We start from the raw sequence: 12,811 nt of genomic DNA, 5'->3' as shown, positions 1-12,811 counted from the left end.
GAATGAACATGATCTGATGGGAGCATGGGCAGGCAGAACTATCTATCAAAAACATACAATGGCATTTTATGTAATCTTAAAATCCAGTTATGTAAATTTATACGTATCACATTTGCAAAGTTTAGCAGAGTTTAATCACCCTTGTGTACAGATTTTCTTTGTGACAGACTATGGAAATTACTAGAACACATAAATTTAGCTGCCAGTAGCCTATTTACTTGCATGGGCACAGCTTATGGCTTGCAAGCCCAAGTGGCAAGGCTTGTTTGAAGGGAAAACAACCCTTAAATAACTCAAGGTTTGTTGTAGGAGATTTCTTCCCCCTCAAACAAGCTACACTGCCTGGGTCCGCATGACACAAGCCCAGGTGGGTAATTAGGTTAATGGCACCCAGCATGTGCTGCTGATTGGATCGTACGAACCAGATCATATGAAAGTTTCAGGAAGGAAAATCAGAGTGGGGTGCAATCCTATGCACATTTAGAAAAGTCCTACAACTCCCAGCAACCTCCCATAAATATGGCTGGCTGGAAGTCAAAGGAAGTTTTTCTGTCTAAACATGTATAGGATTGCAGCCTCAGAAGCTCAAGAGAGCCACAAATGACCCTTCGATTAGGCAGAGAGAGGCAGCTGAAGTATTTAGAAAGATAACAATCTGTTGCTCTACTTAATTTATTGTAGTATTTTTACAGCCAGGGAGTTGCAGAGGCACTTGAGAGATTTTCTGCCTCAGGTACCAAAGTAACCAGTTTTGACTAGCCTTGGGTACTACAACACCTTGACTGGAAGTGAGTGCAATTGTTACTCTACCTTAGGTAACAAAATGTCATGGGCTGCCACCTGCAGACAGGGCTGATTCATGATTAAGTATGGAATATTATTCATTATTAAGCATGAGTTCCAGAGTCTTTCTGTTCAATATAGAGCTATATCTTTTATGGCATAAAAGTTGCTACTTCATTCTACCTATTACTCTTGATAGACTATTATGAACAGATCAAAACAAAATTTATGGATTACTACTTGAGTAATATAACTCTTCGGCATTAATTTAACCTTGCATTAAACATTTAGGTGTGGTTGTCCACCCTCAACATGTCCATGAACTCATACTCTAACCACTAAAGAACCATTTATATTATTACTACTTTTGCAAAAGCAAAGGCAAAATTACTAAATACTGTGGTTTGCATAAGGAGATTTGTCTTCTACAGCATTAAACATTCAGAAGGAAGTACAGTAGAACCTGGTACTATAGCTCTTTAGAATACAGGTGTGGGGAAAGCATGATTGAATTCTCAAAAATAGCATGTCGGGGGGGGATTAGCCTAGAAGCCCCTTCTCCTTGAGAATGCCCCTCCCCTCTCTCCATGAAAAAGTATTCAATCATGTGATTCCTTCACCTGCATTATTAATTGGAAAATTTCCAGGGAAACTGCACCATGTGCTTTTCGTGCATATAGATCAATGCTGTATATAATTTACGCTTAAGCTTACCACCATAAACCCTGAAAGGAGAAATTACTAGGAAGCAAACAGAGCACTAGTAAAAAAACAGTCCAAGCCAAACAATATCCAGCTTTATTAAAGGTACTTTTCATAAAACGATCAATCAATGGTATTCAGGCAGGACATGGGCTACAATCTGCAATGTTTTACAACAAGTTCCAACTCCCCTTCTCCTTGGACTACCAAAATGTAAAGTTACTATATAAAACCCAATGAAGAATCTTCAATTCATACTTGGAACAGGGAAAGTTTAGAGTGAGGGTGGACACTTTCACATTTAGTATGTTGTTTAACAACTTTTCACAAGCCTACCCTGACTTTTAGAGGAAAACAAAACTGCAGAATTTTTAATCTGAAGATTCACACTATAAAAAGAAATGTGGCCCACCTGCGAGCCATCCTCACTCCCTCAGTATTTGACACCAGAAGTTTGAATTGTCTGATACTGAGAATGCATTTGATTTATAGGATATTAAAATCAAGAAATCCTACGCCGTACTCAAGAGGAGTGATAAATGCAATGCAAATGACAACATGAAGGAACGAATATAGGAAGTTAAGTACAGTTTTAAATTTATCTTCTCCTCAAGATACAGGCATTTGGGGAATTTCAATGTTCATGCAACCATTTCAGAGATCAGTACAGATGAACAGTATCAGGAAATTCTCCTTCATCGTGTCTATGAAGACCCTCTCTTGCAAAATTGAAGGGGGACTTTTAAAAGCCCAGGTTCTAAGTAACAGAGTCAATGACAATTGTCCCCTCTCCTCCCCCTAAAACACAACAACAAAGCGTTCTGTGTGCTAACAACATAGCTTTAAAAAAAAAAGTAAAACAAAATTCTGCATTGTTATAAAACTTGATAAAAAATAGTATTTCAAACTGTACAGTCACCAGAAGTACACAGTTATCAAAAATTCACACAATTCACTTGGCATCCCCAGCACCTTCAGCTTTCTGTGCCTGAAAGACAAAGATAGTCCCATCAGAGAGCGCTTTATGTTGATGTCAGATTACTACTCACATGCCCAATATATTTGCATGAATCTAAAGTTTGCATGAAACAAGGCACACACTTAGTACCAATATACAAGCTATTATCATACAATCCTGATGAGAAAGCTGGACTCAAGCAGAACCAAAATAGTTATTTCTTAATCCCTTTTAAAATATTAACTCATAGATCACCAGAATCGTACTACTCCAATGCCACTTTCATTCACAACAAAGCAGCAAAAGAATTTACAGGATACATGCTGGCCCACATTACTTATCTTAACTCAAACTTCACTCATACCTGCCTGTACCCAATATTAATGGATGGTTTCCTTACCAAAGTAAACAAAGCTACTACACTGCTGTTATACCTGGTCTGTTTTGGCATCTCCGTTTTCTGCAGGGTTGTTTCCATCCTTGCCTGCGTCAGCTTTCCCCTTCTTCCCCTTGGGTACCTTCTCACCCTTCTGCCAATCAATGGAAATAGGTTAGCAGTTTTTAGTTCATAAATCAACAAGCTGTTGATATAAAGGACTTCTAACCATTTAAAAACATTTGTTTAGAAGTATCCCAGACTAGGAAACCCAAATTGTACTCAAGCAAATTTATATAAAGTTTTAACGTTACCTTTGGAGCTGCCTTTTTAGGTTTGGGTTCCGGCTTTGGAGGAGCAGGTTTCTAGAAGGAAAAATGCAATTTAGTAGTTTTGAAATAAGATTTTCCAGTTGTCCACTTTGGTGTGTGATGTCAAGCTTAGAAGCCAACTAAGGGTGTAATCCTATACATGTTTAAACAGAAAATGTCTTAACTCCCAGCATGCCTGAGCCAGACATTGAGGGCTGGGCATGCTGGGAGTTGTAGGACTTTTTTCTGTCTAAATATGCTCAGGATTGCACACTTAAATGTGTCAAATGTGCTACTATCAGCACTTCTTTCACTCACAAGTGTGAGTTATACCCCACCTGTGAACCAAAAAGCACTCTATCACATAACATACTTACAGCAGATAACCTTGCTGATCTCCGCTGTGGCTGTTTTTAAAAAGAAAGAGAAAAGTTAACCATTAGAGCAATTAGAACCAGTATGTCTCCCTTCATGGCTTATTAGGACAATCAAAAGTAACAGCAACCAACCCAAATCAAAACATTTCACCCTCAAGTCATCTGACATGCAAGGTAAAAGTTATTACAATGTAGTAGCAAAACTGCCCTACACGTCTTTGAATCCAGACGGTCTTACATCATGACTAAATTAAGTCCTATTAGTTTCAATGATCTACTCAGTCTGGATCCAACCAATCACAAATTAGGGTCTATACATGAAAACAATGTTCTTACCTCATCCTTTACTTTGGCCTTGTCACCCTTGGTATCTCCTTCAGCCTACAAGGAATTTAAAAAGTAGAACAGCTGAAGAAACCTGACACCAGAATTCGACAGTCTAATTTCTTTTGGGGATTTAAATACCAAATACATAAAGAACTTTATTTGATCATTGTAAAGCTGACATTTCAAATTTTTGCTTCATTCCTTTCCCAAAAAAATTAAATTTGCACATAATCTCACAACTACTAAGATCACTTGTCTTCCACTCATTCAATAAAATCACAAGATACTGGCACTGGCTTGGTAAGGCAAGAGACTTCTTGTAAAAATCACAGAATCTTCCTGATTGCAGAGGGGAATCAGCTCAAAATAATAATGATCAGGCAGCAAGTGGTCACAGTAGTGGTTCCCTGGGGCCTTATAGAACTATCAGAAACATCTAAATTCATAAGATGCTAATTTTTGAAGGTCTGTACCTTCCTTCAGAGCAAAATGTTATTGAATACACAAAGTTCACATGTTTGTGACAAATTATGACCTCAATAATCACACTAGAAGTAGAATCTCTTCATTTTCTTGTATGGATACATGTATTTCTGGCGACCCTGTCCTCTCTAAGACAGTTGTGTTTGTTTGAAAGTTGTGCGGGTAATAGCATTTTGATGCATTATTCTTTATTCCCTAACATTGCAGCTTTAGGCAACATAATAGCTCCTTTTATTTCAGAACACTATGACCTCTATTGAGTCCATGTAACTGACCCAAGATCTCACTTATTTCTGGAATTTTGATCTTGCAAATTGAGGCTTTTCTGCCTACTCCTAGCGCCCCTACAGACTTATGAAACTATGTCCTGTGTCACATTTAGGGCCATGCTGCGTGGACTCTTTCTTGCTGTAAGGGAATATCCCTAGGTTCAGAGCTCCTTAAGTCAATACCACTCCTCCAAGACATAACTAGAAACCCGAAATCAGAATGGCGGGCAAAATGGGGATCTAGCAACCCAAAGTACTGCCTGGAACCGTGCAGGCCACAGCATGTGTGTGTGGCAACTGGTGTTTGTTCTAGGTAGAGGCGTGGAGAGCTTGCAGTTTTGCACTTCACACAGCTTCAGCCTTGGTTTTTTCCTTCACCTCGAAGGAGGAAAGATGGTCACTTTCGGCCTTTAGACAAGAAGGAAAGGGGCGGGAAAGATTTGCTGTGCAGCGCATTTAGGGCAAAAGGCGGGGCCTCCTAAACATCCTCGCTGACGGTGGGGTGGGGGGGGAGGGGGCGCGCGGAATACAACTGACAAGACGGCTGTCAGGGCTCAACAAGGCTAATGCCTCCCCCGGGGCTTTCAAAACAAGCGCTTTTTCGGGCGGTAACTCTAAGGCTTCCCGCCTTTTTTGAAAAGAGTGCGTGTGTAAGAATACAGCACGTCCCTATTTATGGGAGCGCGGGGGGGAGGGACGGAGGGGAGAAAGAAAGGAGGTAAAAAGAGAACGAAAAACGGAGCGCGCGCCTATTTTCCACTTCCCCAGCGCGCGTGCACGCACACCTCCCCCCCCCCCCCGCCAGACGCGCACGTGCGCCCCTCCAGCCAACCATCCTCCCGCCAAAACGCCAACTGGATCCGTCCGGGTCCGCTTTTTCCCCTCACCCACCCCCTCCCCGCGAGCAAGTGGGCTCGTGCCCTCTCCCTATTGGTGGGGAAGCAGGGGGGAAGCGCGCGCGCGTACATACACGCGAGGAGGGGGGGCAGGGTGAGGTGGAGGGACAGCCAATAATTAACGGTCTAGCGCTAGTCCGCGCGCGCGCGACCCTCCTCCCGATCTCCCCTCCGTTCGTTCCTTCCTTCTTCCTTCCTTGCAGAGCTTTGCAGCGCCCACCCCCCCCTTTCTCCCCCGCTTCCCTCATAGGCCACGAAGAATGCGCGGCGGTTAACGGTCGCTCTTGTTCTGCTCCGCCCACTCCTCCTCGTCTCCACTTTTAAGTCCTGGCGACGACCGTTGAGCCGCCTCACGCGCACGCGCTTCCCCCTGCTTCATAGCCGTTAATCGCCCGAAGGGGGAGGGGGGAAAAGGTGTGGGGGGGAAACAAAAAAATCCAAAACGGAGTGCGGGAGGTGGGTCGGTAGAAGAAGAGAAAGGAAAGAAAATGGCGGCTGATCCGAATCTCACCCCCGCATAAGCATCATTCCCTTCAACTGCCTTCGCTTCCCTTTCCTTCCCCCTCGCCCTTCTCGCGTTCGGGGCCCTTAGGTTCCCTTGCCGCAGCCACGTACCTTTCTCTTGGGCATGTCGGCGGCGCGTGACAGAGGGAGAGAAAGAGAGAGAGGGAAGGAGGCTCGGTTGGAAATAGAAAAAGCAAGGTCTCAGGAAGAAGAAGAAGAAGAGGAGGAGGAGGAGGAAGAAGAAAAAGAAACTCGGCCGGTTATGAGGGAAAGCCGCGCAAGGCAGGCAGGACGGAAAAAAAGAGGGGGGCTCCGTTTGTTGGGCTCGCTCGTGTCGCTCGCGACCCCACTAATTTGAATCGGGTGTTTATAAAGTTTTATATAGACCCGGACGCGGCCCAACCGGTTCCAGCCGGATCCCCACCGCCCCGACCGCCCATTGGACAGAGCGCATCACGTGGCGAGGGCTGGCCAAGGCGGGCGCTGCGAGGGGAGGCGAAGGGCGCGCGCGCGCAACTAGTCTTGCCTTCCACCTTCCTCCCAGCAGAAGCTGTTGCTTGGTCCTGCGAGCGGGGTGCAGATTTGTTTTTAAAAATATGACAATGCACCGGAATTCATTTTTTTTAAAGTGCCTTGTCGGCGTCCGACGTGCAAAAATACTTTAAACGGGGGAAATAATAATGTACGCAGGTGCTGATCTTCCTGACGTATACCCATAGTGAAGGAGGAAAAATGCACATAATAGGTTCTCACCTCTCCCTTATTGCACCCCCCACACATAAAAATAAAATTAACCCCCCGCCACCGTCTATGTCTGCAAATGCGTTGCGAAAGTATTCGCTTGGCTAGCAAGGGGCTCTCGTTCGCTCCTGTGGCGGGGGTCACTGGGCTTTGAGCCCAGGTGAGCTTGCAGCCTGGGGTGGCTGGTGACAAGGCAAGTGCAATGTCCCTTTCTGCAGGATGGCGAAAGGCGGACCTGGCTGGCGCACCTGGGCTAGCCGCGGCGCGCGCGCACTTTCCCTAAAGGTGCAGAGCAACAAATAAATGCAGGAAAGGGTTTCGCACTCCTGCGCCTAGGCAGCAGAAGGGCACGAAAAAAGAAAAAAAAATCTGGGTGCAAGCTTAGGGAGAAGATGGCCTCTCCGTGCAGCTCGGAAGGAAGGTGCGGTCACTGCCTAGCCAGAATGTAACCCACAGCGCCCCCTTCCTTTTCAACCTTGACGGCGAACTGGCAGGGTCTCCTCCAAGAGCAGGCGGCCTCGGGCCTCAGGTGCAGCAGCCGCCGCCGCCTCTCTGCTCCCCGGCCGTCGGAGGGAGAAAGGGAGGGCCGCTTGAGGGGTGGTAGTGGGACTTTAACCCGAGGCTCTCCCTTGGCGGGGGCCAGGTGAGGAGCTGTCCTCTTCAGCACCATGCTGCCCTGCTGGGACAGTCCCCAGCCGCCCCAAGGTCAGATTGGATAGGAAGAAGTAGGCACCAGTAGATGTGAAATACCTGCGAGGGCTAACCGTGCTGCCCCCATTTCACAGCAGTCAGAAACAGCCCATTGGCTTTCCATGTGCCACAAGAAACAATTGGTAAAGACCGTTTCATCATGGAAGGTCTATTTGTCTTCGGTCCAGAGATTGCAGGCCTTTGAATATTAGCTGCTGTCAGGGGAAGGTTTGAGATCTTCTGGAGAAGCCCTTCTTTTAGTCCCATCTTCTTCACAGGCACGCTTGGTGGGAACATGGGAGAGGGCCTTCTCGTTGGCTGCTCCGGTGCTCTGGAACTCTCTTCCTGGGGAAGCTAGGCTGGCTCCCTCCTTGATGGGCTTTTGGAAGCAGGCTAAAACTTTTTTGTTCAAGCAGGCCTTTGGAGAATAATCCAGCCCTCCATCTATGTTAATGTTTTATAATTTTGTTGTGTATTTTTTAATTGTTTATGGTTTTGTTTCCCTCCCCCCCCCATGTATATTTTAAACTTTGTAAGGCCGCCTTGAGGCCCAGCATTGGGCAAAAGGCGGGATACAAATAATAATAATAATAATAATAATAATAATAATAATAATAATAATGCTTTGTGGGCTTTCTGGAGGCAACTGGGAGCCACCATAACGGCCAACCAGCTGCCTCCGAGAAGCCTACAAGCAAGGTTCCTGATCCAGCAGAACCTTCACCCCATTTCACCACTTATGCCTTAATACGGTTCTGACTGCTATTATTATTATTATTATTATTATTATTAATTAATTAATTTATTTATTTATTTAGCACCATCAATGTACATGGTGCTATAAGACCACACTTGGAGGAGTCAGGCATTTCCTTGGAACACATACATTCCTCATTATAACACAGGAAGCTGTTTTATACCTAGTCAAACCATTGGTCCATTGAGCTCAGCATTGCCTTCACCTGGGGTGCACAACGTGCAGCCCTCCAAAGCCTTAGCTCTCTCTCCCCACCCTGCACATACCATTTCCCCCCTGCTGATTGTACCATTGCTACCAGTAGCACAGATCTCTCCAGCAAGAGAAGTGATTTGTATAATGATCTCTGGGAGAGAGGGTGATGAGAAAGAGCCAGCTGAATCAGGTTCGCTGAGCTGTGCTACACAATATGCACATGTATATATGTTCCTATGCAATGTGTGTGGACCTCAACACAGCATGTAATCTTTGGAGCCAAAAAAGTGTCGCACCTCTGGTCTACATTGACTGGCAGCATCTCTCCCAAAGCCTACCTGGAGACGCCAGGAATTGGACTTGGGATGCAAAGCACCGCTCTTCCTTTACATTCAAGAACTATTATAAATAACCGAAGGGGCTAGGATCATTATAGGGCCAGTTGCAAAACAGAGGGCATGAGAGCAGCAGAGGAGACACCATTCCGACTACAAGAACTCAAAACCCTATTTTGAATCTTCGCCAGTGAAGAGATTGAAACAGTTGGATTTGCCTCAGTCCCCAGACATGCACTTCCAAGAGTGAAACTAGGGTGACCATATGAAAAGGAGGACAGTTGCATAGAAAAGGGAATTCGTATGCATGTAGTATCTGGTGAAATCCCCTCTTCATCACAACAGTTAAAGCTGTAGGAGCTCTGCTCTCTTGACCAGATACAAAAGAGGGCAGGGCTCCAGCAGCTTTAGCTGTTGTGATGAAGAGGGGATTTCACCAGGTGTGTATGTCTACAAATAACGCCTGAAATTCCCTTTTCTCTGCAACTGTTAAAGATACAGGAGCCCTGTCCTCCTTTTCATATGGTTACCCTAAAACCAACCCCTTTTCTTTAGGTGTTACAGCTAGTAGCGGTGAAGGGTTCTCCTTTAAAAGGGGGTGGAAGAGATATTGGTAACTATACCAGGAACAACTTCACTGGCTACTGGTCTGTTTTTAGAAACGATTCAGAGCACTGGTTATAACTGATAAAAGTTCTATACAACTTGGTAGTCTTCCAGATAGCATGATCCCATCTCACAAACAAGCCTGCCTGGATTTTAAGATCTTTGGGGGAGGTCCTTCTCTTGGTTCCACCACCATTGTAATAATGTAGAGAGTTAGGCCAGCTCCCCACCCTGTTGTCCTTCCACTGGCAGGCAAAGACATTTTTATTCAGATCATCCTTTGGCATTTAAGCTCATCTTTTGCTGTTGAAGAGGGGTTTAATGGGTTGGGTATTGTTGCTTTTTCCATTTTTATATGTTTAAATTGTATCTGTTTTTATTTGAATTCTACTGTTTTGAGTGCCATTTTTGGCCAAAAGGTAGGCTATAAATTTAATAAGTAAAGAAATTTAAGTTTAAATTTTTAAAGTGCCAATTTCCAAAAAATAGCCAGCAGCAAAATATCTGCTTTGATTCCATCTGGATTCTACACAATCCAGTTTATTTCACCATGAATACAGCTTACCGGAGAAGGAACTACAGTACAGCTTAAAACCTTGCAAACATAAAAGAACTGAAGTTGGCCTAATGCTCTCACTCTCCAGGAACAATGCTAACTGTTTTTAATGTTCACTGTTTTTAACTTTTGTAAAGCGCCCAGAGAGCTTCAGCTATTGGGCGGTATATAAATGTAATAAAATAATAATAACTGTGAGCAGTAGGTGCAATGAATGAAGTATAACCACAATACAGCCACCATTCATCCCAATTGTCTCTCAGTATGATCCATACCATTTAAATAGGCAAGCATGCCCTATAAGCCTGTTTAGTCCCATTAAAGTCCCATTGAAGTTAAAGCCAGTGCTAAGCCCGTAAAAGTAGGCTCTACTGAAAATCTATCGGACTATCAAAAGAGAATTAAAACCATGTATCTCAAACAACATACTGAAATATAAAACAGATAAAATTACAAGGGACTGGCCAATGAGACCACATCACGCCAGTCCTTTTCCAAGTTCACTGGCTGCCAGTCTGGGTCCGGGCCCGAAGTGCTGGTACTAACATTTAAAGCCCTAAATGGCTTGGGGCCAGGCTATCTGAACAAACGACTCCTCCCATATGTAAGGACCTCATCCTCAGGTCCTTCTCCGTGAGCTCCTGCCAAAGGAAGTAAGGCAGGTGGCTACCAGGAGGGCCTTCTCTGCTCTGGCACCCTGGCTGTGGAATGAGCTCCCTAAGGAGGTTCGCCTGGCATCTATATTATATTCTTTCAGACGCCAGATGAAGACCTTTTTTATTCTCTCAGCATTTTAACAGTCTATAAATTCAATTTTAACTTTGCTGTTTTAAATTTGTATTTCAAATTTGTATTTCTGCACTGCTGTTGATTTTATCATGGTTGTGCTTTTATATTGTATTTTATATCATGTTTTTATACTGTTTGTTTTATACTTTGAATGGTTTTAATTTTTGTGAACTGCCCAGGGAGCTCCACCTATTGGGCAGTATAGAAATGCTATAAATAAAATAAAAATCAGAAGTTGAAGGGAACCAGCAAAATTATCCAGCATTCAGCCTGAAGGCATGCCTGACTATACTGAGATACCAGTGTCATGTGTTCCCATCAGCTGCATCTTAGATGGGGATGGGACACACAAGTGGGCCTGTCCAGGTGATATTTGTGGCTAGGCAGGATCATATGTGTTAGGACGGTACTTTAGGTATCCTGGTCCCAAGCCATTAAGGGCTATAAAAGCAGTAAAGGACCTTTTGAATAGCAGCAGGACCAGCATACAATTTTATATCATGTTTTTATACTGTTTGTTTTATACTTTGAATTGAGCTCAGTCTAGCTGCTGCATTCTGTACTTTTTTTTTTTTATAAACACACCACCTTTTAGTCTCCAAATGGGTGTTCGGGGTGAAAAATACATTCGACTGCCATAATATGATTTGTAAGACAGCCCATGTTCATCCAGAGAACTCCTGGGTGACAGTGTAATCCTTCCACCTACCACTTCTTCCCATCTCCAAAATATTCTAGAATGGAGAAAGATTTTATCTCATGCTCCATTTCTTTACGTTTATGTCCCAAATAACACAACATTCAACTGCTGTGATGGCCACAGACAAAAAGTGGTGTGTTGGTACCACAAACTGGCCCTCAAAAGTAGGTAGTATTTGAGATTTTTCAGCTCAGAGCAGCATGTAGGGCGTGTTGTACCATACACAAGACAGTGTTTCAAGCAGCCATCTCAGAGAGTCTATTCAGTTCATGAATAAAAAACTGTCTTATCGACAAAGTAGGTTCCCAGCCAGGTGAACAGTCTGGAGTGTAGTTGTAATGCTGCACATCATCAGCATTTGGGAGGGACCTTAGCTCTGTGATAGAGCACATACTTTGCATGCAGAAGGTCTCAGGTTCAATCTCCAACTTGGGCTAGGAAAGAATCTTGCCTGAAAACCTAGAGAGCGACTGCCAGTCAGTGCTGACAATATTGGGCTAAATGGACCAATGGTTTGACTCAGTGTAAGGCAGCTTCCTATGTTCCTGTGCTTTTTGTGAGGTACTGTTTTGCCCAACACAGGAGAGAATCACAAAACCAGCTACATAGGTACACCTCTGTGCATCAAAAGGATCTACAGATCAATGAAGTTACAAGGTAATCTCGGGTAGCATACTTGCCAAAGTAAGATACCACAGCAGCTTCATTGGTGCAAACTACTCTGTGTACACTTGCTTGAAAGGACTTGAGTGCCCAGTATCTACTTTTAAATTATATTCACATATTGAAACTTTCCTTTGAGATATTAGAACATAAGAAGAGCCATGCTTAGACCAAAAGCATAGCTACTCAAGCATTTTATTTGCACAAATGTTTATGGGAAGCCCATAACAAGGCATGCATGCAACAGCTCTCTCCTCATGTTCCCCAACAACTTCTATAACAGGGCCTATTTCCCACAGAACATACCATTCACATTTTTCAACATGTTATCCTGTTTGTTTTTAAAGCAGCAGAAACTCTGGCCTAATCTACACCAAGCAGGATATTGCACTATGAAAGTGGTATGAAAGCGCTATATAAAAGGCAGGAGCCACACCAAGCAGGATATAGTGGTATGAAAGTGGTATATGGTATGTGTGAATGGGCCCCAACAGTTGTCAGTGAACGTCAATACCGCTAAAACGCAGTTGTGTGGCTCCTGGCTTTTATATGCTGCTTTCATACCACCTTCATAGCCTGGTGTAGATTAGGCCTTTTACTAATATATTCTTTTCCATCTCTAAGAGATACTGCATGACTGGAGTGTTTTTATGCATGTACACCATACAAGCATCAGGAAAGACCTTCTCTTTAAGAATTAGAGACCATACTTGAGCCATTTCTAGACAAAAATACAAAGATGTAGCTCACCACAGCAGGACAAACTACTGCTTGAGGATAAAGTTCCCATAAT

The 12,811-nt window shown here is 43.9% G+C and overlaps 1 protein-coding gene across 1 annotated transcript; it reads right to left on the bottom strand.

The window, feature by feature from the left end:
- Positions 1 to 1,558: 1,558 nt before the first annotated feature.
- On the bottom strand, positions 1,559 to 6,418 carry HMGN2 (high mobility group nucleosomal binding domain 2). The gene is made up of 6 exons (XM_063139918.1): positions 6,098 to 6,418; positions 3,844 to 3,888; positions 3,508 to 3,537; positions 3,134 to 3,184; positions 2,878 to 2,973; positions 1,559 to 2,473 (listed from the first exon to the last, which is right to left on the bottom strand). The coding sequence occupies exons 1-6, from the start codon at positions 6,110 to 6,112 to the stop codon at positions 2,438 to 2,440; spliced, it is 273 nt and encodes a 90-aa protein (XP_062995988.1). The 5' UTR covers positions 6,113 to 6,418; the 3' UTR covers positions 1,559 to 2,437.
- Positions 6,419 to 12,811: the final 6,393 nt, after the last annotated feature.

This window comes from Elgaria multicarinata, chromosome 13 (genome assembly GCF_023053635.1).
Source record: "Elgaria multicarinata webbii isolate HBS135686 ecotype San Diego chromosome 13, rElgMul1.1.pri, whole genome shotgun sequence".
NCBI lineage: Eukaryota > Metazoa > Chordata > Lepidosauria > Squamata > Anguidae > Elgaria > Elgaria multicarinata.
Note: the sequence above shows the minus strand (reverse complement) of the source record. Positions and strands in the feature narration are given on the sequence as shown.